Below are 27811 nucleotides of genomic sequence, written 5' to 3' on the forward strand. Positions count from 1 at the left end.
CAACACTGCAGCTTCTATCTGTCACATTTTGTTGTAATGTAGTTAGTCTTTACCCCATCATCGATATTGAGGTATAACTTGCAGGTCTACTGCAATTATTCAGCAGAAATGCAGGAATTTTTAGTTATAGTCATTAACATCCTGCTTCAAAATAATTATTTTTCTTTTAATGGCTCCTATTATCTACAAAAACAGGGCACCTCAGTGGGGGCGGCCTTGTCACCGTTCGTTGCAAACGTCTATGTCTCATACTAGATGGTGGCCCGATTCTAACGTATCGGGTATTCTAGAATATGTAGGTAGTATATAGCACAGGCTACGTACTATATTGCACAGTGACGTAGTATATAACACAACCGACGTAGTATATAACATAGCTGCGTAGTATATAACAGAGCTACGCAGTATGTAACACAGCGTACGTAGTATATAGCAGAGCTACGTCGTATATACCACAGCCACGTGGTGTATTGCACAGGTATGTAGTATATTGGTCAGCCACGTAGTATATAGCAGAGCCACGTAGTATATAACATAGCCACGTAGTATATTGTAGAGCCACGTAGTATATTGCCCAGCCACGTAGTATATTGCACAGCCATGTAGTATATTGCACAGCCACGTAGTATATAACACAGTCACATAGTGTTTTGCACAGCTGCGTAGTGTATTGCACAGCTATGTAGTATATTGGTCAGCGGCGTAGTATATAGCAGAGCCACGCAGTATATAACATAGCCACATAGTATATTGTAGAGGCATGTAGTATGTTGCATAGCTACGTAGTATATTGCACAGCCACGTAGTAAATAACAGCCACGTAGTATATTGCACAGTCGCCGTAGTATATAACAGAACCGACACAGCCACATAGTATATTGCACAGCTACGTAGTATATAACACAGAGCACTTAGTATATTGCACAGCCACGTAGTATATTGCACAGCTACGTAGTATATAACACAGAGCACGTAGTATATTGCACAGCCACGTAGTATATAACACAGAGCATGTAGTATATTGCACAGGCTACGTACTATATTGCACAGTGACGTAGTATATAACACAACCGACGTAGTATATAACATAGCTACGTAGTATATAACAGAGCTATGCAGTATGTAACACAGCGTACGTCGTATATACCACAGCCACGTGGTGTATTGCACAGGTATGTAGTATATTGGTCAGCCACGTAGTATATGGCAGAGCCACGTAGTATATAACATAGCCACGTAGTATATTGTAGAGCCACGTAGTATATTGCCCAGCCACGTAGTATTTTGCACAGCCACGTAGTATATTGCACAGCCACGTAGTGTATAACACAGTCACATAGTGTTTTGCACAGCTGCGTAGTGTATTGCACAGCTATGTGGTATATTGGTCAGCGGCGTAGTATATAGCAGAGCCACGTAGTATATAACATAGCCTTGTAGTATATTGTAGAGGCATGTAGTATGTTGCATAGCTACGTAGTATATTGCACAGCCACGTAGTATATAACAGCCACGTAGTATATTGCACAGTCGCCGTAGTATATAACAGAACTGACACAGCCACATAGTATATTGCACAGCTACGTAGTATATAACACAGAGCACTTAGTATATTGCACAGCCACGTAGTATATTGCACAGCTATGTAGTATATTAGTATATAACACAGAGCACGTAGTATATTGCACAGCCACGTAGTATATAACACAGAGCATGTAGTATATTGCACAGCTACGTAGTATATAACACAGAGCACTTACTATATTGCACAGCCATGTAGTATATTGCACAGCTACGTAGTATATAACACAGAGCACGTAGTATATTGCACAGCCACGTAGTATATAACACAGAGCACGTCGTATATTGCACAGCTACGTAGTATATAACACAGAGCACGTTGTATATTGCACAGCCATGTAGTATATTGCACAGCCACGTAGTATATAACACAGAGCACATAGTATATTGCACAGCCACGTAGTATATTGGACAGTCATGTTGTATATTGCCCAGCCACGTAGTATATTGCCCAGCTACATAGCATATAGCACAGAGATGTAGTATATAACAGAGCCCACGCAGTATGTAACACAGCCCACATTGTTCTGCCCATCTTAATGTGCAGAAAGTTAATTATCATGTTATTCAAGTTGTGGCCACTGGAGGTCATCAGTTACCTACTTTTCATGTTGTTTACCAACTTTTCCCTCAGAAGAGCAATGTCTTCTGGGTGAGTTCCGCCCTCATTCTTCTTGTGGAAGACAAGCTTCAGTAGCCATTTTTCCTCAGGTCTGAAGAGAGGCACACGTGCTCCTGTCTCACTTACTTTCCTACCCCTGTCCTAACGGATCTCGTTTTTCACCAGTCATCCACTATGATTATTCACTGAACATCCACTTTGTACATCAACATCATTCACTATTCGATCATCTACTATGAATACTATCCACCATTGTTGTTCAACGTTATAGTTTATGTTATCATCACCCTAATAAATAAGACTTAAGCATCAACACAGTCTGTTTACTGGGATGTGGATGAAGGTTTAGCCGTATGTTGGAATCCACACAGCAGCCTACGTGGAGGAAGGCAGAACAGTGAAAAACGAGACCGCCAGTCGCAGGCGGTGATTGTAAAGTAAGAACAGATTAGCTGCCTTCAGTGAAACTGATAGCCGGTCGCAGGCTGTAGTTGATCAGACTGTACGGAACCGCTAACACCACACTGCTCCGCATTCGGGTATCACAGCAGCCGCCATACAGCCGCAGAACTATACTGCAGCCCGCCAAGAAGAGCTACATCATTCCTGCGGAAGCTCACCGCACATAGACTCAGTTTCCCACCAAAACACTCAGCAGTACGCAACTAAGCGCACAATGTCTCAAAACAGCACATCCTCACTCAAGACGAGGTCATGAGCAAGCTCTAGCAGGTCATCATTAGCAGAGCTGGCTGCTGTCGCTCGTGCTGAAGCTGAAGCAGCCAAAGCGAGGTTCTCCTTCGCCGAGAAAGAAATGCATCTAAAGCTGAGACAAGCAGAGCATGAAGCAGAAAAACACGTTTGCAGGCAGAACAAACTGCACGCCTGCAAGCCGAAACCGCACATTTGCGGGCAGAGCAAGAGGCAGAAAGTGCGCGCCTGCAAGTGTCTCTAGAAAGACTTATGGCAGACAAAGAGGCAGCAGCTGCAATAGCTAAGGCAGAGTACTTGGAAGCCATGAAGGATCCTGATTATGAGGGACGCAGCAACGTTCTTGGAACAGATCTAGAGCAGCAAGATCCAGCTCAGCGCGTTGCAGAGTACGTCCATCGACACTCCAGCATGGACAACACCCTCGACAGACTACATCGATCAGCCTACGCCGATTATCATCGATCCAACCCCGAACTTCGCTACTACAAACAAGAAGACGTCCAGCACAGAGGAGTCGACTACAGCTACCGTTCCACTGAGAAGAAGGTACAGCTCCCACCTCACCTTAAAGAGACATCTTCACCAGAAAGGTATTATGCAGACTGTCCGAAGCCAAGAGCGTCTCACAGGTATGGTGATACACCACACACTAGACATGACTATACCATACCAGCTCGTACCAACACTGATCAAGCCACCGTAGACTTGGCAAAGTTCTTTGCCCGCCGAGAACTGGTAACAAAAGGACTTGTAAAGTTCACTGACAGAGCCGAAAACTATAGGTCATGGCGAGCTTCGTTCCAGAATGCCATTCAGGGACTGGACCTTTCTAGTAGTGAGGAGTTAGATCTCCTGGTAAAGTGGCTTGGAACTGAATCGGTCGAGCATGCTAAAAGACTAAGAGACATTAACATAGAATATCCACACATAGGCCTATGTAAAGTGTGGGAAAGACTTGACGAATGCTATGGGTCCATAGAAGTAATAGAGAATGCTTTATTCAAAAGAATTGATGATTTCCCTAAGATAGGGCCCAAAGGTTATCAAAGGCTTAGAGAATTGAGTGATTTATTGATAGAGTTACAGGTCGCCCAGAAGGAAGGTCACTTGCCTGGATTGGCATTCTTAGACACTGCTAGGGGTGTCAATCCAATAGTACAAAAACTTCCTTACAATCTTCAAGAAAGGTGGATTATACATGGTTCACGGTATAAACAAATTCATAATGTACCATTCCCTCCTTTTACTGTATTTGTTGAGTTTGTCACCCAGCAAGCCAAGATCAGAAATGACCCTAGTTTTGATTTCACTCTGTCATGTTCCACTACCCCTGGTGTCAAACCCAGTAAGACACCCGTGGCAGTCCATAAAACTAATATTGATTCCACAGGTCCTCCTAACAAGACAACTAAGCCCCCGACGGAAGAGAGCAAACCTCAGGATGTCAGTAAGCAGTGTCCTCTACACAGGAAACCACATCCTCTACTAAAGTGCAGAGCCTTCCGGGAGAAGACTTTAGAGGATCGCAAAGGTTTCCTCAAGGAAAACAACATCTGCTTCAAATGCTGTGCTACAACCTCTCACTTCACCAGGAACTGTGGAGCTAGCGTGAAATGTGCAGAATGCAGCAGCACGGATCACAATACAGCCTTGCACCCTGGACCACCTCCAGGAGTGTTGTCACAGGCAGAGGAGCACGATGAGAAGCAGAAGAACACCGACGAAGACACCCCTGCGGTCATCACTCAATGTACGGAGATCTGTAAGGGACTCACAGGAGGAAGATCCTGTTCAAAAATCTGTCTTGTCCGAGTCTATCCAGCAGGCCACAGAGACAAAGCACTCAAGATATATGCAATCCTGGATGACCAAAGTAATAGGTCTTTAGCCAGGTCCATCTTCTTTGACAACTTCAACATTGTAGGCCCCGGTTCTCCCTACTCCCTTAGGACATGTTCAGGTACTGTTGAGACGGCGGGGAGGAAAGCAACCGGATACAAAGTGAAGTCCATAGATGGCCAGACCTGCCTGTCACTACCGACCATCCTGGAGTGCAACCAGATTCCTGACAACAGGTCTGAGATACCTTCACCAGAGGTGGCAACGTATCACCCCCACCTGAAGCGTATAGCCCACCTGATACCTGAGTTGGAACCAGAAGCCCCAATAGCTTTACTTCTGGGAAGAGATATACTACGAGTCCACAAGACTAGAGAATATATCAACGGCTCCCGGAATGCTCCATACGCTCAGAGGCAAGACCTTGGATGGGTCATTTTAGGAGATGTCTGTCTAGGAGGAGCACACAAGCCGGTCTCAGTCAACAGTATGCTTACCAGCACACTAGAAAATGGATGTCCATCTCTCTTCCAGCCGTGTCACAATAGTCTGCTGGTAAAGGAACTACCGAGCAGCACTCCCCTACCTTGCCCTTTCTCAGTTCCTATAAACGAAGACCACGCCTGTGAAGGTGAACAAGACCACATAGGATGTACAGTTTTCCACAGGACGAAGGAAGACAACAAGGTAGCGATGTCTATAGAAGACAGGATGTTCTTGGACATCATGGATGAACAAATAGTCAAGGATATGTCGAATAGTTGGGTCGCACCTCTACCATTTCGACCTCAGAGGAGACGCCTACCCAACAACAGGGAATTGGTCTACAGCAGATTCATCTCCCTAAGACACAAGCTTCAGAAGTCACCTGAGACGAGGGAACATTTCTTTACCTTCATGGGAAAGATATTCCAGAACAACCACGCAGAGATTGCACCTGCACTTCGACACTCAGAGGAGTGTTGCTACCTGCCCAACTTCGGAGTGTACCATCCTAAGAAGCCAGGTCAAATTAGAGTGGTATTCGACTCAAGCGCCAAATGCGAAGATGTGTCATTGAATGATGTCTTACTGTCGGGCCCAGACCTCAACAACAGACTTCTGGAAGTATTACTCTGTTTTCGTAGAGATTCAGTGGCATTTATGGCTGATATACAACAGATGTTCCACTGTTTTCTCGTCAAAGAGGAACACAGAAACTACTTGAGGTTCTTCTGGTACTGTGACAACGACCCGGACGAAGACATCGCAGAGTACCGGATGCTGGTACACATCTTTGGGAACAGCCCTTCCCCAGCAGTCGCAATCTACGGCCTCTGACATTCTGCCAAAAAGGGTGAAGAAGAGTATGGCTCGGACATCAGGTCCTTTGTGGAAAAGGATTTCTACGTGGATGACTGTTTGAAGTCCACACCAACAAGTGAGGCCGCAATCAGTCTACTAAAGAGGACTCGTGACATGCTTGCTCAGTCTAACCTAAGGTTACACAAGATTTCCTCCAACAGCCGAGAGTTGATGGAAGCCTTTCCCTCTGAAGACTATTCCAGCGATCTAAAGGATTTAGACCTCAGCATCGACCCCCTTCCCATGCAGCGGAGCCTTGGATTGCTGTGGGACCTGAAGACAGATACCTTCACCTTTCAGATCAGCAAGGATGAGAAACCCTTCACGCGCAGAGGAGTTCTTTCCTTCGTGAATAGTTTATACGACCCCTTGGGGTTCGTAGCTCCAGTAACCATCCAAGGAAAGCTGATGCTCAGGGACTTCACCCAAGACACTACTGATTGGGATGATCCACTTCCATTAGAAAAGGCTGACCTGTGGGCAGAGTGGAGGAAGTCTCTTGAAGCCCTGACCAACCTTCCTGTGAAACGACCGTATGCTCCTGTGCCATCCACAGAGGTCAAAACGCAAAGACTTTGTATTTTCTGTGATGCATCAGTCAAAGCGATTGCAGCAGTAGCGTACCTCAAAACCATAGATGTAAGCGGACAATGCCATATCGGGTTCGTTATGAGCCGGACGAAATTGGCGCCACTTCGTAAACACACGATACCCAGACTGGAACTCTGTGCTGCTGTCCTTGCAGTTGAGTTGGCCGAACTGATCTCGGATGCGATGAGTCTGAAGATCAAGGATGCAGAGTTCTACCTTCGATAGCAAGGTGGTACTGGGGTACATCTGTAACGAGACACGACGCTTCTACGTCTATGTCAGCAACCGGGTACTTCGGATAAGAAGATCCACTGGCCCTAATCAGTGGCACTACGTACCCACTCACCACAATCCTGTGGACCACGCGACTAGATCCGTTGCACCCAGTTATCTGAAGGACACTACATGGTTCACAGGTCCTACCTCTTTGTACCGTTCGATGCCCCACATCAGCAGGCCTGAAACTTTCGAACTAGTGGGTCCAGACACAGATGAAGAGATCCGACCTCAAGTGTCTGCTCTACATACAGAGATTTCAAGCTGCCACCTCGAATCTCACCGGTTCAGCAGGTTCTCCACCTGGAAGTCACTTGTTCGAGCTATAGCTTGTCTATTTCATGTAACCCAGTCCTACAAGTCAGCACTACCTGATAGCCAGAGACCTGGTAAGGGTTGGCATCACTGCAGGCTTGCGTTTACTGCTCCCGACCTGGAAAGAGCCAAGGTTATAATACTTTGTGTCGTACAAAGAGAAACCTATGGCAGAGAAATAGACAACCTCAACAAAGGACAACCCATTCCTGAAGTCAGTGGGCAGAGGAAGCTCGATCCGATTGTCGATCAAGATGGGCTGCTGAGAGTCGGTGGCCGTCTTCAAGAAGCTGAGGTAGAAGTTTCAGAGAAGCACCCGGTGATAATTCCTGGACGTCATCACGTAACAACCCTGCTGATTCAACATCATGTCTTAGTGAGACACCAAGGCCGTTTGTTCACTGAAGGAAACCTACGGGCGGCTGGACTATGGATAGTTGGAGCAAAGAGAAGAGTGAGCAAATTCATCTTCGACTGTGTTACGTGTCGCAAACTCTGGGGCACATTCCAAAATCTGAAGATGGCCAATCTTCCACCCGACAGACTCAGTACTGAACCCCCCTTCACCAACGTTGGACTAGATGTATTCGGTCCTTGGTCTGTGGCTACACGACAGACTAGAAAAATACTTACAGAAGCAAAGTGTTGGGCAGTTCTATTCACGTGTCTGTCCATCAGAGCCGTTCATATCGAAGTAATCGAATCGATGGACACATCAAGTTTTATAAACGCACTTCGACGCTTCATCGCAATCAGAGGCCCTGTGAAGCATATTCGTTCTGACCGAGGTACGAATTTCATCGAAACGGCAAGAGAACTCCAAATCCCTTCCAATCTGGACATCGCTAATGTGGAAAGGTATCTAGGCGAGCAAGGATGTACCTGGACTTTCAATCTACCACACTCTTCGCACATGGGAGGTGCGTGGGAAAGGGTGATAGGGATAGCACGCAAAATACTAGACTCTATCTTCTTGCAAGCTAACACCAGACTTACACAAGAGAGTTTATCCACGTTCTTGGCAGAGGTCTCGGCCATTATGAATGCCAGGCCACTGACAGCACTTTCTAGTGATTCTGGAGATCCATCCATCCTTACTCCTGCAATGTTACTCACACAGAAAACCTGTGTCCCGAAAGCTCCACTCGGAGAATTCAATGACAAAGACCTCTACAGACGACAATGGAGGCAAGTACAAAGCGTGTCCAACGTCTTCTGGGATAGATGGAGGAAACAGTATCTCTCCACTCTGCAAACCAGGACAAAGTGGCAGAAAGACCACCCAAATATTCAATCTGGCGATGTTGTACTCGTCAAAGACAGTCAGTCACATTGGAACGAGTGGCCACTCGGCCTAGTCATCAAGACCCTTCCCAGCAAAGATGGGAAAGTGCGGAAAGTGGAGGTCAGAGTGTGCAAGCTTGGGGAGAACAAACTGTTCCTCAGGCCCATTACCGAGCTTGTATTATTATTTTCCCCAAAAGAACCTAATTGTGGCATCTGTTGACGCCAAGCGGGGAGTGTTCTGCCCATCTTAATGTGCAGAAAGTTAATTATCATGTTATTCAAGTTGTGGCCACTGGAGGTCATCAGTTACCTACTTTTCATGTTGTTTACCAACTTTTCCCTCAGAAGAGCAATGTCTTCTGGGTGAGTTCCGCCCTCATTCTTCTTGTGGAAGACAAGCTTCAGTAGCCATTTTTCCTCAGGTCTGAAGAGAGGCACACGTGCTCCTGTCTCACTTACTTTCCTACCCCTGTCCTAACGGATCTCGTTTTTCACCAGTCATCTACTATGATTATTCACTGAACATCCACTTTGTACATCAACATCATTCACTATTCGATCATCTACTATGAATACTATCCACCATTGTTGTTCAACGTTATAGTTTATGTTATCATCACCCTAATAAATAAGACTTAAGCATCAACACAGTCTGTTTACTGGGATGTGGATGAAGGTTTAGCCGTATGTTGGAATCCACACAGCATCCTACGTGGTGAAAGGCAGAACACACATAGTATATAGCAATGTGGGCACTATATGCGTGGTTAAAAAAGAATTAAAATAAAAAATAAAACATATACGCACCTTCCAAAGGCCCCTTGAAGTCCTGGCGCCGATGTGCGGTGCATGCGGCAGCTTCCGGTCCCTGGGTTGGTATGAGCGCAGGACCTGTGATGACGTTGCGGTCAGATGACCGTGACGTCATGGCAGGTCCTTCTCGCATAGCATCCTTGGCACCGGAACCTGCCGCTTGCACTGCCGAGGACAGCGCGCAACGTCAGAAGGTAAGAATAACCATTTTATTATTATTATTTGTAACATTAGATCTTTTTACTATTGATGCTGCATACGCAGCATCAATAGTAAAAAGTTGGTCAAACAGGGTTAATAGCTGCGTTAACGGAGTGCGTTACTCTGCGGTCCGTTAACGCTGGCATTAATCCTGTGTGAGCACTCAGCGCTGACTGCAGGGCAGTAAAGCAGCAGCCATTTCGCTGCCAGACTATGGCTGTCGCTGACTGGTCGTGGCAATGGTCGTGGGTGTTTTGCCACGACCAAACAGCGACTTAGATTTCCATGACAGACAGAGGCCGAAAGCAATGAATATCCGTGACAGACAGACAGAAGGATGGAAGTGACCCTTGGACAATTATATAGTAGAAATGGGAAGAACAAAAAATCTTCTCTGGTTCCAACCCCTTTTCCTCCCATCATGTGACCCCCCTGACTCCTCCCCTCCTGTGACCTCATCACAGGTCCTGTGCACAGAGCAGCCATATATGTGGAGTGCACTCAGTGCGGCTCTGCGGGTGGAGGTCGGTGCTGGAGACTCCATTATTCTCTAAGTGAAGTGCGGCTCTGCGGGTGGAGGTAAGTGGTGGAGGCTCCATTATTCTCTATGTGGAGTGCGGCTCTGCGGGTGGAGGTCGGTGCTGGAGGCCCCATTATTCTCTATGTGGAGTGCGGCTCTGCGGGTGGAGGTCGGTGCTGGAGGCTCCATTATTCTCTATGTGGAGTGCGGCTCTGCGGGTGGAGGTCGGTGCTGGAGGCTCCATTATTCTCTATGTGGAGTGCGGCTCTGCGGGTGGAGGTCGGTGCTGAAGGCTCCATTATTCTCTATGTGGAGTGCGGCTCTGCGGGTGGAGGTCGGTGCTGGAGGCTCCATTATTCTCTATGTGGAGTGTGGCTCTGCGGGTGGAGGTCGGTGCTGGAGGCCCCATTATTCTCTATGTGGAGTGCGGCTCTGCGGGTGGAGGTCAATGCTGGAGGCTCCATTATTCTCTATGTGGAGTGCGGCTCTGCGGGTGGAGGTCGGTGCTGGAGGCTCCATTATTCTCTATGTGGAGTGCGGCTCTGCGGGTGGAGGTCGGTGCTGGAGGCTCCATTATTCTCTATGTGGAGTGCGGCTCTGCGGGTGGAGGTAAGTGGTGGAGGCTCCATTATTCTCTATGTGGAGTGCGGCTCTGCGGGTGGAGGTCGGTGCTGGAGGCCCCATTATTCTCTATGTGGAGTGCGGCTCTGCGGGTGGAGGTCAATGCTGGAGGCTCCATTATTCTCTATGTGGAGTGCGGCTCTGCGGGTGGAGGTCGGTGCTGGAGGCTCCATTATTCTCTATGTGGAGTGCGGCTCTGCGGGTGGAGGTCGGTGCTGGAGACTCCATTATTCTCTATGTGGAGTGCGGCTCTGCGGGTGGAGGTAAGTGGTGGAGGCTCCATTATTCTCTATGTGGAGTGCGGCTCTGCGGGTGGAGGTCGGTGCTGGAGGCTCCATTATTCTCTATGTGGAGTGCGGCTCTGCGGGTGGAGGTCAATGCTGGAGGCTCCATTATTCTCTATGTGGAGTGCGGCTCTGCGGGTGGAGGTCGGTGCTGGAGGCTCCATTATTCTCTATGTGGAGTGCGGCTCTGCGGGTGGAGGTCGGTGCTGGAGGCTCCATTATTCTCTGTGTGGAGTGCGGCTCTGCGGGTGGAGGTCGGTGCTGGAGGCTCCATTATTCTCTATGTGGAGTGCGGCTCTGCGGGTGGAGGTCGGTGCTGGAGGCTCCATTATTCTCTATGTGGAGTGCGGCTCTGCGGGTGGAGGTCGGTGCTGGAGGCTCCATTATTCTCTCTGTGGAGTGCGGCTCTGCGGGTGGAGGTCGGTGCTGGAGGCTCCATTATTCTCTATGTGGAGTGCGGCTCTGCGGGTGGAGGTCGGTGCTGGAGGCTCCATTATTCTCTATGTGGAGTGCGGCTCTGCGGGTGGAGGTCGGTGCTGGAGGCTCCATTATTCTCTATGTGGAGTGCGGCTCTGCGGGTGGAGGTCGGTGCTGGAGGCCCCATTATTCTCTATGTGAAGTGCGGCTCTGCGGGTGGAGGTCGGTGCTGGAGGCTCCATTATTCTCTATGTGGAGTGCGGCTCTGCGGGTGGAGGTCGGTGCTGGAGGCTCCATTATTCTCTATGTGGAGTGCGGCTCTGCGGGTGGAGGTCGGTGCTGGAGGCTCCATTATTCTCTATGTGGAGTGCGGCTCTGCGGGTGGAGGTCGGTGCTGGAGGCTCCATTATTCTCTATGTGGAGTGCGGCTCTGCGGGTGGAGGTCGGTGCTGGAGGCTCCATTATTCTCTATGTGGAGTGCGGCTCTGCAGGTGGAGGTCGGTGCTGGAGGCTCCATTATTCTCTATGTGGAGTGCGGCTCTGCAGGTGGAGGTCGGTGCTGGAGGCCCCATTATTCTCTATGTAGAGTGCGGCTCTGTGGGTGGAGGTCGGTGCTGGAGGCTCCATTATTCTCTATGTGAAGTGCGGCTCTGCGGGTGGAGGTCGGTGCTGGAGGCTCCATTATTCTTTATGTGGAGTGCGGCTCTGCGGGTGGAGGTCGGTGCTGGAGGCTCCATTATTCTCTATGTGGAGTGCGGCTCTGCGGGTGGAGGTCGGTGCTGGAGGCTCCATTATTCTCTATGTGGAGTGCGGCTCTGCGGGTGGAGGTAGATGCTAGAGGCCCCATTATTCTCTATATAGCCCTCAGAAGAAAGCAATGCAAAAATAATTATTTTTTATATAAAATAATTTTTATTGTATAAAAGCGCCAAAACATAAAAAAATTATAGAAATGAGGTATCACTCTAATCGTATTAACCCGAAGAATAAAACTGCTTTATCAATTATTAACGGTATAAGCACCCCCCCCAAAGAAGTTCATGAATTGCTGGTTTTTGTTCATTCTTACTAACAAAAATAGGAATAAAAAGCGATCAAAAAATGTCACGTGCCCAAAAATGATACCAATAAAAACATCAACTTGTCCCACAAAAAACAAGACCTCACATGACTCTGTGAACCAAAATATGGAAAAATTATAGCTCTCAAAATGGGATGCAAAAACTATTTTTTTGTAATAAAAAGCGTCTCTTAGCGTGACAGCTGCCAAACATACAAACCAGCTATAAAACCCCACTATAAATAGTAAATAAAAAACCCCTTTACCACCGCCTTAATTAGGGAAAAATAATAAAATTAAAAAATTAAAAATTATTTATTTCCATTTTCCCATTAGGGTTAGAGTTGGGGCTAAAGTTAGGGTTGGGGCTAAAGTTAGGGTTAGGGTTGGGGTTAGGGTTTGGATTATGTTTACAGTTGGGTTAGGGTGTGCCAGGGTTAGGGGTGTGGTTAGAGTTATGGTTAGGGTTGTGATTAAGGTTAGGGGTGTGTTGGGGTTAGCGGTGTGTTGTGGTCAGGGGTGTGTTGGGGTTAGGGTTGGAGTTATAATTGGGGGTTTCCACTGTTTAGACACATCAGGGGCTCTGCAAAAGCAAAGTGACGCTCGCAGACCATTCCATCAAAGCCTGCATTCCAAAACGTCACTCCTTCCCTTCTGAGCTCCGACGTGCACCCAAACAGTGGTTCCCCCACACATATGGGGTATCAGCATATTCAGGACAAATTGCACAACAACTTTTTACTCTTCGCCACGACAGCACCCCACTGGAGAGAGGGATCCGCCCCGCAGGAACAGGAAACCTATTGAGAAATAAAAGGGGGCGGTCCGCCTCTCCTCCTCAGTTTAGGTTTCCTGTTCCTGCGGGAACGACAGGACTTCGTCATGAGAAACATACCTGGGCTAGCATGCCGCCTGCGCGGTATCCGAGAGAACGGCAGGGGCTGCGGCTCAGAAGCAGCGTCGGGGGAGTTCCGTTAGACGGCTCCCTCCTCGTCTGATGGAGCGGGCAGACGGCCGGGTCCGGGGAGGGCCGACCGGCGTCCTTCCCAGAGTGCGGTGTGGCAGTACGACCAGGAGCCGGGTAAGGTGATCCTCCATTGCGGCCCGGCGCTGAATCCCGGGCCGCACATGTGCCGACCGCCGCAATACAGGCTACCCCGGAAGTGAATCATGGACTTCCGGGGCGCCCAGGCCGGATCCAAGGTGGGGGAGCCGGCGCCGATCTGCGCATGCGCATTTAAATCGCTCACTAACATTGGAACGGCGATGCAGAGATGTCATCCCCAGGTGCCATGGACCCCACAGCTGGAGATCCAGTACCCCCTGCCAAAGATCACGCCAGAGGATCCTCGGACACCGCTCGTAAAAGTGACGGTTCCAGAACAGGATCTCGGCCTTCTGATCCGGTATTATTTGCTTCACTGGGTGAGTCGTGAACTCTGCCTATTAAGCTGACGCTGTCTCCCTATCTCTCTCTCTTTTCCCTTTCTCTCTCCACTTATACGCTTAGGGCAAAAAACGACAAAAAACGAAACACAGGGAATGTGCCTTGTGTAACCAGCCCCTTCCTGACTCATACCCCAAAAAGCTTTGCAAAGACTGCTTTAAGGAAACAACACAGGGAGCAGCAGTGTCCATTATGGACCTACGGGCCATTATTAGAGAGGAACTAAAAAATATGACCCAGGACAAACCGCATAGTGTCAAGTCTAAAACACCGATACTTGTGTCAGACTCCGACAGTGACCAACCTGTACTGTCAGACGCCTCCCTGTCATCATGTCCAGCATCATCATCCTCATCAGAGATTGAGGGACGCTCATGTTTTCCCTTAGACAGTGTAGACAACTTGGTAAAATCTATTCGAAATACCATGGGGTGTGAATAGTCTAAGGGTGCGCAAACCGCGCAGGACATAATGTTCGCGGGTTTGGCAGACAGAAAGAGGAGATGTTTTCCAGTTATACCAGCAGTGAAAACATTAATTAAAAGAGAGTGGGAGAAGCAGGATCAGAGAAGCTTTCTACCCTCAGCGTCAAAACGTAAATATCCGTTCAGTGACGAGGAGCTTCTTACATGGACCAAAGTCCCTAAGGTCGACGCTGCTGTAGCTTCTACCTCTAAGCAATCCACTCTACCTGTGGAGGATGCAGGACTACTGGTCGATCCTTTGGATCGTAAAGCTGAATCATCCCTTAAACGTTCTTGGGAAGCGGCTACAGGAATATTCAAACCTGTAGTAGCCAGCACTTGCGCGGCCCGGTCAATGATCATCTGGATTGATCAACTAGACCAGCAAATTGAAAACAAAAGCTCGAGAGAAAAACTACGAGCAGCCATCCCTTTAATACGAGGAGCAGCGGCCTTTATGGAAGAGACGCCTCCGCCGACTCACTCCGTTTAGCAGCAAGATCTGCGGGCCTTGTGAATAACGCAAGAAGAGCTCTATGGATGAAGAGTTGGAAAGGGGACGCGCAATCTAAATCTAAAATATGCGCAATCCCATGTGAGGGTGAGTACCTCTTTGGTAAAACCTTAGACAAGATACTCAAAAAGGCAAAGGACAGGAAGAAAGCTTTTCCTGAATCCTCTATTCCCTTTTACAGGAGAGCCTTTAAGAGGAGGCCGTTTGGCAAAAAGGAGACAAACGGATAGGTCTACAACATGGACCCCTAAGGACGACAAGCAGAGAGGTACCATGTTTAGAAGACCCAACCCCCCAAAAGACAACAAATACTGAGGATTTGCCAGTTGGGGGCAGACTTAAGTTTTTTTCCACTCAATGGGAGAAAATAACATCTAGCTCGTGGGTTTTAAATATCATCCGAGATGGAATTAAACTAAAATTCTCTCGTGTTCCCCACGAGTCTTATATTATAACATCTCTCAGCTCGCCTATACAGCAACAGGCTCTAGAGCTTGAAATTCGAACCCTAATATCAAAACAGGTCCTAGTCCAAGTGCCGGTGGGACAGGAGGGTAGGGGATTCTACTCTCCCCTATTCCTAATTTCTAAGCCCGACGGTTCTTTCAGGACAAACATAAACCTTAAAAATCTCAATTCATTCATTGAAAACTATACATTTAAAATGGAATCCATTAGGTCCACCATAAAGCTCCTCTTCCCAAACTGTATGATGGGGGGCATTGATCTAAAGGATGCTTACTATCATCTCCCCATTCATGACAGATACCAAAAATTCCTCAGAGTGGCGGTAAAAATCAACAACGAGGTTCGTCACTTCCAGTATGCGGCCTTACCCTTTGGCCTCTCAACAGCGCCGAGGATCTTCACCAAGATAATGCTAGAGGTGATGGCATACCTACGCCAGAAGGAGACTTTGATTGTGCCCTATCTGGATGACTTTCTGGTAATAGGAAATTCAGTTACTCAATGTACTGATCGTTTAGCTCACGCAATTTCCTCTCTACAGGACCTGGGCTGGATAATCAATACCGACAAATCCAGACTCACTCCGCTTTCCCGTCAGGCGTTCTTGGGGTTCCAGTTAGACTCCATATCTCAAAAGTGTCTTCTGCCGCAGGTAAAGGTTCTACTGATCAGACACAAAGTCCTAGCTGCAATAAATAATCCGCGTATATCCCTAAGACAAGCTATGTCGTTATTAGGGTCTCTTATCTCTTGTATACCAGCAGTGACATGGGCTCAACACCATACTCGAACACTACAACATCAAGTTTTACAAGAGGATAGACGGTTATTTGGGCGCCTAAATGCAAAGATAACCTTATCTCAGGAGGTTTTAACTTCCTTAGAATGGTGGCTAGACTCAAACCATTTGATGAGTGGGGTTCCATGGGTAATAACGCCATCTCATACTATAACCACTGACGCCAGTCCTCATGGATGGGGCGCTCATATGGGGAATAATTATTGCCAGGGGTCATGGAGCATGGAGGAAAGCGGCAGCTCCTCTAACCTTAAAGAACTGAATGCTGTAAAATACGCCTTATATAATTTCCTCCCACAGCTTCGGGGGAAAGACGTCAGAGTCCTATCCGACAACACCACCACGGTGGCGTATCTAAACCGGCAAGGAGGTACGCGATCAGAGACTCTGATGTCTTCTGCTACAGAAATCTTAAATCTAGCAGAAAGTCACCTAACATCCCTTACTGCGCTGCACATAAGAGGAGCAAACAATCAGCAGGCGGACTTTTTAAGTCGACACACCCTGAGACAAGGAGAGTGGTGTCTAAACCAGCAAATATTTCTGGACATAATATCTCTTTGGGGCCGTCCTCAGATAGATCTCTTCGCCACAAGGAAAAACAGAAAAGTCCAGAGATTTGCTTCTCTATCTCCAGCGGATCATCCGGACATTCTGGACGCTCTCCAAGCCCCTTGGCAGTTCAGTCTAGCGTACGCGTTTCCTCCGATCATATTGTTACCTCAAGTTATACGCAAAATCAGAGAAGAAGGGGCGAGAATTGTACTGATAGCTCCGTTCTGGCCCAAGAGACCATGGTTCTCATGGCTACAGACCATGTCGGTCTCAGATCCTTGGGTCCTCCCCTCAACGCCCAATCTTCTCTTCCAGGGTCCGTTTTTCCACCCTCAGGTGGACAATCTCCACCTGACGGCCTGGAACTTGAGAGGCAGATGCTAAGATCGAGAGGATTCTCGGGGGGGTTTAATTGATACGCTTCTCCATAGTAGAAAACCCTCCACCACAAAAATCTATACAAGAGTATGGAAAAAAATTTTTCAATTCCATACATCTACCAACACATCAGAGATTCCGATACATTCTATCCTGGAGTTTCTTCAAAAAGGGAGAGAACTAGGTCTAACTGTAAACACCTTAAAGGTTCATGTTTCAGCACTAGGAGCCCTCTATGGCCATAACATCGCGGGGGATAGATGGGTATCCAGATTTATTACGGCCTGCGAAAGAATGAATCCAGTTAACATACCTAGGATTCCACCCTGGGATTTAAATTTAGTCTTACAAGCCCTAACAGACTCTCCATTCGAGCCAATAGACTCAATACCAATTAAATGTCTATCACTAAAAACGGCCCTGACTTCAGCTAGGAGAATCAGTGACATCCAAGCACTCTCTATAGATCCACCTTTTTTGTTAACCTTTCAGGATAAGTTAATTCTTAAACCAGACCCTTCCTACCTTCCCAAAGTAGCGAAAAAATTCCACAGGTCACAAGAAATAATCTTGCCCACTTTCTTCAGTAATCCATCCACTCCTGAAGAACAAAAATATCACACTCTAGACGTTAAAAGAGTAGTGTTAAAATACATTGAAAAGACCAGCAGCTGGCGACAGAGTAGGGCTCTGTTTATTTCCTTCCAGGGTGTCAAGAAGGGTCATGGAGTAACAAAAAGCACCTTATCCCGGTGGATCAGAGAGTCTATCAGACTGGCTTACTCCGCAAGGAAAGAAAATCCTCCGGAAGGCATAACGGCACACTCTACCAGAGCGATGGCATCCTCCTGGGCAGAGAGGGGAGACGTCCCGATTGAAACTATATGTAAGGCGGCAACTTGGTCAAATCCTTCTACATTCTATAACCACTATAGGCTAGACCTATCGTCAACTTCTGACCTAGACTTTGGCAGGACTGTCCTCAGCACGTTGGTCCCCTCCCTAGGTGATGGTCTCTGAAAGATCTCCAGTGGGGTGCTGTCGTGGCGAAGAGTAAAAAGCCGGATTACTCACCGGTAATGCTCTTTTAGTGAGTCCACGACAGCACCCTCTTACATCCCTCCCTAGATTAATATAATACATATTATTTGAGTAAAATCTTTTTAATCATTAGCAAATAAGTTTAAAGAATGAAATAAATGATATTTGCCTAACACTGGCGGTCCTCCGGGTACTCTGAAATCAAAACTGAGGAGGAGAGGCGGACCGCCCCCTTTTATTTCTCAATAGGTTTCCTGTTCCTGCGGGGCGGATCCCTCTCTCCAGTGGGGTGCTGTCGTGGACTCACTAAAAGAGCATTACCGGTGAGTAATCCGGCTTTTTGTGGTCCAATTTCTCCGGATACTCTTGGGAAAATAAAATATCGGGAGTGAAAAGATCATTTTTGTGGGAAAAAAATGATGTTTTAATTTTCACGGGTCTTATTATAAACTTTAGTGAAACAATTAGGGGTTCAAAGTGTACACCACACATCTAGATAAGTTCCTTATGTGGTCTAGTTTCCAAAATGGGGTCACTTGTGGGGGGTTTCCACTGTTTAGGCACATCAGGGGCTCTCCAAACGCGACCGATCTCAATTCTAGCCCATTCTGCGTTTGAAAAAGTCAAACGGTGCTCCTTCCCTTCCGAGCACTGCCATGTGCCCAAACAGTGGTTTACCCCCACATATGGGGTATCAGCATACTCAGAACAAATTGCACAACATCTTTTGGGTCCAATTTTTCTTGTTAACCTTGGGAAAATAAAAAATTGGGGGCGAAAAGATCATTTTTGTGAAAAAATATGATTTTTTATTTTTACGGCTCTACATTATTAACTTCTGTGAAGCACTTGGGGGTTCTAAGTGCTCACCACACATCTAGATAAGTTCCTTAGGGGTCTAGTTTCCAAAATGGGGTCCCTTGAGGGGGGTTTCCACTGTTTAAGCACATCTGGGGCTCTCTAAACGCGACATGGCGTCCTATCTCAATTCCAGCCAATTTTGCATTGAAACGTCAAAAGTCTCCTTCCCTTCCAAGCTCTGCCATGCGCCCTAACAGTGGTTTACCCCCACATATGGGGTATCAGCGTACTCAGGACAAATTGTACAATAACTTTTGGGGTCCAATTTCTCCTATTACCTTTGGTAAAATAAAACAAATTGGATTTGAAATAATTTTTTTTGAAAAAGTTAAATGTTCATTTTTTTTAAAACATTCCAAAAATTCCTGTGAAGCACCTGAAGGGTTAATAAACTTCTTAAATGTGGTTTTGAGCACCTTGAGGGGTGCAGTTGTTAGAATGGTGTCACTTTTTGCTATTTTCTATCATATAGATCCCTCAAAGTGACTTAAAATGTGATGTGGTCTCTGAAAAAAAAAAATATGGTGTTTTAAAAATGAGAAATTTCTGGGCAACTTTTAACCCTTATAACTCCATAACAAAAAATAATTTTGGTTCCAAAATTGTGCTGATGTAAAGTAGACATGTGGGAAATGTTACTTATTAAGTATTTTGTGTGACATATCTCTGTGATTTAAGGGCATGAAAATTCAAATTTGGAAAATTGCAAAATTTACAAAATTTTCGCCAAATTTTTTTTTAGCACTATCATGAAGTACAATATATCACGAAAAAACAATGTCAGAATCACTGGGATCCGTTGAAGAGTTCCAGAGTTCTAACCTCATAAAGGGACAGTGGTCAGAATTGTAAAAATTGGCCCGGTCATGATCGTTCAAACCACCCTTGGGGATAAACGGGTTAAATAAAATAAACTACAGCTCGTCTCACTCAAAAAGCAAGACCTCATATAGTGAACCTTATGTAAAAATGAAAAAGTTCTGGCTGCTACAACTATGAAGGAATGAACAAACAATAAATCAATAGGTCCCAACCATCCCAAATACAGCAGAACAGTCCTAGATTTGGGTCTATGTCCTGTCATCCCAGCAGTCTGCTGAATGTCCCTGACTGCCATCATGCCCCCTTCTGACATCTCCTCTAGCCAGGGTAGAAAAAAAAATAGTAAATGGGTCTGGCTATGGGTGCCGTTAAGGGCATGTCAAAAATTTTGCCGTGTTGGCTATGCATAGTTTGTCCCTCTTTCTCTTTGGATTTCCTGCGGATACCAATAGGCAGTATATTGAATTGTATTATTCAATATCTCCTTACTCTATATTCATTTTTAACTATTTTTGCGATCCCAACTGAAGAACGATACTTGATGTCTGTGTTACGCACACAGGTACGCACGCACATGGTTCGTGAGCCCTCTGTGTCAGGCTTATCTAAGAGGGGCGTAGCGGGTTACCAGGTGTTCACTGGAGCTCCTGATGGTGCAGTCAGCCTTGGCTGCAGGTAGCCACCAGGTACGACTCCTAGGCAGTCCACAATACTGCAGCTGCTGACCCCAGGGGTCAGGTACTCTGACACAGAGAGGACTAGGACTCCGTTCAGACTACTAATTTCTGAATTCTCTACAGAACTGTTACCGACACAGACTAATTCGGAGACTGGTTGTAGCAGTCCGGATATAGGGGGTACTTGGATATTCACACATTCCGACATACAAGTCTCAGATGTTGATTCAGGGACAGGCCTCACACGGACTGGGGGTAAGGTTCAGGCGCTGGCCGCAGTAGGACTAAGGACAAGGTTCAGGAACTGGCCGCACCAGGATCAGGAACTTTGGATTCAGAACTGGTCGCATAAGGACCAGAGACTACAGGTTCAGGACACTGGTCACATCAGTACCAGGGGACCTCACAACTTCACTAGGAGGCCACCTCACTCACGAATGATTCACTGTAATGCTTGACACTATTCTATAGGGGAGGGTTCCTTTTAAACAAGATGCCTCCCAGCTATTGGCTGGGAACCATCTTGCAGGTGTACTCTTAAACTAAATGCCTCCCATCTATTGCCTGGAGGCATTTTACTATGTGGGAAAGCTGCCCCCTAAGAACACGGGAGCGCGCACTGGGAGGTGCATTGCGCACACACAGGCAAGGAAACGGGGAACATGCCGGGGACCAAGCTGCATGGCTGGGGCTGTGAATATGCCGGCGTCCCTGCATGGAGGGGGAGGAATCCGATGTCCCTGTTTGGAGGGAGAGAGAAGACCATGAAGAGGCGACTGTAAAGGTGTTAGTCTGAACTCTACATTTTAGATTATTTTAGATTATTGTTCTGAACTAGCAGCTCCAGCCCAGTAATTTGTTATTTTTTTCCATAGTATTTTGTATGATTGTACATAATCTCACTTTCTTTCTAATCAGATTCCTGATAAATTGTATCTTTTGCATTGACATCTACAAAATCTGTCTTGGCCCTTCAAGGATGGATATGGACAGAGACAAGATGGTGGAGAGGATATTACACCTCACCGTAGAGATCCTCTTCCAGCTTACCGGAGAGGTGAGAGATTCTGATGACGTTAAATTACTTTGTAATGCAGGTGTCTGGATGCAATGAGCAGAGATCACGCAGGCGGAAACAGCCAGGGATTGATATAATGCTATTTTTTATGCAGCAGTAACTTTTAAACAATTGTTGTTAGTAGCTATGCAGTTTTACAGTAGAGGGAATACAAAAGGTTTTGAATTAAAGGGCCACTGTCACCCCCTCCAGCCATTATAAACTAAAAGAGCCACCTTGTGCATCAGTGATGCTGCTTTCTAACAAGGTGGCTCTTTTAGTTTTTGGAGCATGTATTCCCAAAATAAATCGTTTTATAAGTTCTTCAAAATACCTGTCTTTAGACCTGGAGGCAGGTCCTCACCCCCCTGCTTGAAACGCCAAACTGCCGTCACTCAAATGTACAGGGGCTCCGGGCACCACCCCCTCAGCGCTGTTTACGCATAAAATCTGGCGCCTGCGCTGTGTAGTAATGACTGGTGCTGGGGCAGAGAGCTCTGGCCGTGACGTCACAGGCATGGCTCGCAGACTGCGCCTGTGCTGTCGATGCGGCCACCCACCTTGGTAATCCCAGCCCCGCAGTGTGTTATGCATTATGCACAGTGCGGGGCTTGGATTTCTGGGCATGTGCACTGCGTGTCTGCCTCTCACCCAGGTCCCCCACCTTACAGTGTCTGTATATACAGCTGATCGTTCCTCCTCCTAGCAATCGCCGGGAAAGCTGTATATACAGACGCTGTAATGCGGGGGACCTGGGTGAGAGGCAGACACACGCAGTGCGCATGCCGTCTCAATCCCCGTCTCCTTGTTTCTCGATTCAGACAGTTTCTTGAAATGTGCCCCCTTCCACAGCACGTTCAACACTCTCACTCACGTTCCACTGATGGGCTACGTACGCGACATGATGTGGTCCGGAAAGAGCAACTTTCCCGCTCTGACCTCCTCTCACGTGAGGTCGGGTGATTAACTAGAGGATTGGCAGCAAGGGTCCCCTTGATGCTGCACAGCTCACCTCGAATGTCCCAAATCTCTTGACGTATCTCCCGCACCCAGTCAGATTCAGTACGTGTTGACTCAGGGGTGACCACTTCATGACTCCGGACTGCAGTGGTGAGAAAAGGGGCCTCCCTCTCCGAGACTCTAACTTCGGCCCCAACCTCAAGGTAGCCCAGACTAGGATTCAGGCATGGGTGCTCCTTTAAGATCTGCTTCAGAGAGGGTTCCTTCAGTCCAGCAACGAATTGGTCCCGCATCACTTCGTCCAAGGGACCCAGTCTTCGGTGCCTGTCTCCTTGGTGATATGGGCCATTACTTCCTGCAATGCATTAATATACTTAGCTATGGTCTCACTTTACCCTTGGACCCACTAGACCAACCGCATTCGGAGGTGCATTAGGTCCGTGGTGTCACCATGCATATCCGCAAAGATCCCTAGATCCCCCAGTGTCACAATCCCTAGGTGTGAGGTAAATAACCATCTGCCAGGACTCCCCATCAAAGGTCAGGAGGGTTAACTCAGCCTGAATGGCTCCCTGTGAACTTGGGAAGGTTGTTGACCATAGCCCCCAAGGGTATATTTCTCTTGCTGGGGTTGTTCCACCGGTTGGTCCACCATCTCTGTGTTTGAATGTTGCATCCTGCCTAATATGCCAAAAGTAATCTGGGTTATTAATGTGTCTCTCCATAACCAGGATTACACAGTAGTGAAGAAGACCTCTAGTGAGCGCTGTCAGGCCCCTGTGTCTGAGGGATGGGGAAGACCCCTGAGCCCAATCACAGGGCCTCCACCTCGCCCCCTGATACATGAGGACATCAATGGCCAGAAGATCTTAGAACTCACCTACAAGATGATTGAGCTGCTGACTGGAGAGGTGACACTGCTGGGAATGCTGGGACATTACACAGTAACGCTATGAAGGGATCGGGGGGATGACGGTATCATTGTATGTGTCAGGTTCCTATAAGGTGTCAGGATGTCACGGTCTATTTCTCGATGGAGGAGTGGGAGTATTTAGAAGGACACAAAGATCTGTACAAGGACGTCATGATGGAGGTTCCCCAGCCCCTCACATCTCCAGGTAATAGACAGGACTAAATACACACGACCTATAATTATCTGTATGTAAAGAATGAATTGAGTCCCTGTATGTGTTTCCTCCAGATCTGTCCAGTAAGGGGTTAATGCCAGAGAGATGTCCCCGTCCTCTTCTTCCACAGGACTGTAAACAAGAAGATCCCAGTGTTCCTCAGGATCATCAGGTAGATGGAGAGAAGGTATCATGAGATCTCCCCTATGATGTGTAGACGGCTGTGAAGGTCTTGTGTTCAGTCTTGTATTATCCAACAGTATTGTATGTTTTACTAGCTGAAGAGCCCGGTGTTGCCCGGGCATAGTATCGAACTGTGGTTAGTTATAACAATTATAATGATTATATCTATATGTGTATAGCCCCGCCCACTCCACATCGCCACACTCACTCTAATATCCCACATCATCCCGTCAGCCAAAGCCACCAGACTACTACAACTAATATCCCACATCATCCCGTTAGAGCCACCGGACTACTACCCCTAATATTCGACATCATTCCCCCCCCAGCACATCAGACACGGCGCGCCCGGCAGCTTCGGCGTCTGCTCCTCACAACGCGGCCTCCGAGATTGAGCCCGGGATATGCTCAGTGCTCGGGGCGCGGTGAGCCCGGGATGTGCTCGGGGCCGTTATTTCTCTGCTGACATTTGTCTGCTGAGGGAGAAACCAGTGACGTCTCTGCAGTCAGGATACCAGTAGCAAGCTAGGGGTAGTAGTCCTGTGGCTCTGGCTGATGGGATGATGTGGGATATTAGGGGCAGTAGTCCGGTGGCTCTGGCTGACAGGATGATGTGGGATATTAGGGGTAACAGTCCGGTGGCTCTGGCTGGCGAGATGATGTGAGTTATTAGAGTGAGTGTGGCTATGCAAAGTGGGCAGGGCTATGTGGAGTGCGTGTGGCTTGATACATACACACACATTCATACACTCAGCTATATATATATATATATATATATATATATATATATATATATATATATATATATATATATATATATATATATATATATATATATATATATATATATATATATATCTAATTGTCTAAGGGTTTTTCTGTCTGTCTGTCTGTCCTGGAAATCCCGCGTCTCTGATTGGTCGAGGCCGCCTGGGCCTCGACCAATCAGCGACGGGCACAGTATCAACGTACAAATCCCGCGTCTCTGATTGGTGGAAGCCGCCAGGCCTCGACCAATCAGCGACGGGCACAGTATCGACGTAGATGTCATAATGGTTGCCATGGCGACGATGATGTCATAAAGGTTGCCTCGACCAATCAGCGACGGGCACAGTCTGCCGCGAATTCTGGAACCATCATTGTCCATATACTACGGGGACATGCATATTCTAGAATACCCGATGCGTTAGAACCGGGCCACAGTCTAGTATATATATATATATATAATCTGTATAATGAGAACGGTGGAGATGGCAGGATTAGAGCTGATCAGAGATGTGACTTCTCCATCTGTCTGTGACTTTTACAATATTTGTTTCAGGGTGAAGATCTGACCCATATTAATACTACAGAGACACATGTGATGGGTGATGAGCGGTGTAAAGAGGAGATTCCTACATATGACTACCCAGGTGAGTAGTAAGCACTAAATGCAGAGAAGTCACAGATTCTACTGTAATTACAGTATATGTTGAATTTCTAGCTGAAGGAACCGGTCCTGGAAGGACAGTCAAGTGAGAAGCCAAACCGATTTGAGGTCGTCATCTAGAAATATGTAGGCAGATCAGGAAAAGATTTAGAAGTAGAATCCAGTAATAATCTACTCAAAACCGGGTAATAACTTAGCTCTGATAATAAGAGATTGGCTAATTTGACTCTTACGCAATGAACTAAGTGACCCTGTGAATTTAGTGCAGCATCTCCACCAGCACAACCACGGACTATATTGTGAAGGCTGGTTAGAAAAGTGACAGTGCAGGAGCATGCCAGTACTAGAACATTACAGAGTAGTCATGGTTAGAAGTGACATGGCAGCAAATTAAGTTCTTCTGTGTACAAAGGTGTTTCTCTATACCTTCTAGACACAATTAATTATTGATGCCCTACTTTACATGATGTGTTGTATGAGCTCTCTTGGGAAGAATAAACCTATATCTTGATGCAGACTTTTTTTAAATGACCATACTGCTAAGAATAAAGATAATTTTTTCCCCTTTGCATAGTGCGGGCATCAGGCAGCATAATAACACTGTTAATCTGCAGATTGACCTCATATCTGCAGGTTAAGAACGTTATTTCTGGTGACAGGTTCCCTTTAACATAGCACAAAAATGTACCAATAAAAAATGCTCACAACCCGGGCGTAGAACCGGTTCAATAGCTAGTCCTGATATATGGTTCCACATCCTTGTATGTGCTCCCCCATCCAGGTATATGCTCCCTAAGCCTAGTAAATGTTCCCCCATCCTGGTATATTCTCCCCCCATCCTGGTATATTCTCCCCCCATCCTGGTATATTCTCCCCCCATCCTGGTATATGCTCCCCTAGCCTGGTATATGCTCCCCTAGACTGGTATATGCTCCCCCATCCTGGTATATGCTCCCCTAGACTGGTATATGCTTCCCCATGCAGGTATATGCTTTCCCAGCCTGGTATATTCTCCCCCATCCTGGTATATGCTCCCCTGGCCTGGTATATGCTCCCCTAGCCTGGTATATGCTCCCTTAGACTGGTTTATGTTCCCTAGCCTGGTATATGCTCCCCTAGACTGATATATGCTCCTCCATCCTGGTAAATGCTCCCCCATCCAGGTATATGCTCCCCTAGGCTGGTAAATGCTCCTTCATCCTGGTAAATGCTCCACTAGACTGGTATATGCTCCTCCATCCAGGTATATGCTCCTCCATCCAGGTATATGCTCCTCCATCCAGGTATATGCTCCTCCATCCAGGTATATGCTCCTCCATCCAGGTATATGCTCTCCCATCCAGGTATATGCTCCTCCATCCAGGTATATGCTCAGCTAGCCTGGTAAATACTCCCCATCCTGGTAAATGCTCTCCTAGCCTTGTATATGATGTCCCATCCTGGTCCCCCAGCCTATTATATGCCCATTGCCCAGCCACTGCTAGATGAGTCCCAATGCACTCAATGGTTGCGAGAGAAAAAAGAATCGCAAGGCACTTGGTCCATGCAAGTGCCGTCTGATTTTTACCAACCCATGGTATTTGAAGAGCCGGCAATTCATCTGCCGCATACAGTAAAATAACAGCATGACCCAACAAAATAGAATACATAGAATCGATAGATATAAAGATGTCAGTGTGTTTTAGAATTAGTATGTTGTGTGTGTGTGTGTGTGTCTTAATCTACATGTATTTTATTACATACTAAATTATTTCCTGATAAAACTGGTGTGTGTCACCCGACAATTTATTAACCAGCAGAGGGAAAGCGGACAGCTAGGGGCAGATGTTTTTAGCCTGGGAAGGGGATAATACACATGGAGCTTCCCAGGATGTTAATATAAGCTCACAGCTGTATACTTAGCCTTTCCTGGTTATTAAAATGGGGGGCCCCCTCAAAAAAATGACATAAAGTCCCCCTTATAATTAATAACCAGCAAAGGCTTGGCAGACAGCTACGGGCTGATATTTCTAGCCTACAAAGGGACCATGGATATTGGCCCCATCCCAGACTAAAAACATCAGCTCTCAGTCGCCCCAGAAATGGAGCATATATAAGATGCACCAATTCTGACACTTAGCCTCGCTCTTCCCACTTACCCTGGTGCGGTGTCAACTTGGGTGATGGAGGGGATTGATGTCTCCTTTGTATTGCCAGGTGACATCAAGCCCATAGATTAGTAATGGACAGGCGTCATTAAGAAGTCCCCGTTACTAACCCCATAGTCAAACTGAATAAAAAAAAAACACACAACGGGAATAAAGATTTTAATTGAAAGAATGACACTGACTCCTTTAATGAATCTAAAATAAACCATACTCACATTATCGCCCAGTCCACTGAAGGCAATGTCTCCTGTAAAAGAATTAAAATAATTAACAACAATATTCCTCACCTGTCTGCCGAGAAGATAATAATCCGTTTATCCCATGACGGGTCTAGCTCTGCTACATCTACATGGCAGGCTGCCATCCAGCAGAGACACTGAGCTGTGTGTGTGTTTCT

The 27811-nt window shown here is 46.9% G+C and overlaps 1 protein-coding gene across 2 annotated transcripts in view; it reads left to right on the forward strand.

Annotated features, from left to right (window-relative positions):
* The window catches only part of LOC143767734 (uncharacterized), a 464270-nt gene that overhangs the window by 77788 nt on the left and 358671 nt on the right, over positions 1-27811 (forward strand). Inside the window, exons 1-5 of one of the 2 annotated variants that reach the window (XM_077256236.1) lie at positions 19161-21568; positions 23260-23439; positions 23523-23646; positions 23730-23827; positions 25160-25250. In XM_077256236.1, the coding sequence (XP_077112351.1) occupies positions 21395-21568; positions 23260-23439; positions 23523-23646; positions 23730-23827; positions 25160-25250 (667 nt within the window). In that variant the 5' untranslated portion in view covers positions 19161-21394. Of the gene's footprint in view, positions 21569-23259; positions 23440-23522; positions 23647-23729; positions 23828-25159; positions 25251-27811 lie in introns of those variants that run through there. The other variant, XM_077256233.1, reaches the window with a different exon arrangement.

This window comes from Ranitomeya variabilis, chromosome 4 (assembly GCF_051348905.1).
Source record: "Ranitomeya variabilis isolate aRanVar5 chromosome 4, aRanVar5.hap1, whole genome shotgun sequence".
Taxonomy (NCBI): Eukaryota; Metazoa; Chordata; class Amphibia; order Anura; family Dendrobatidae; genus Ranitomeya; species Ranitomeya variabilis.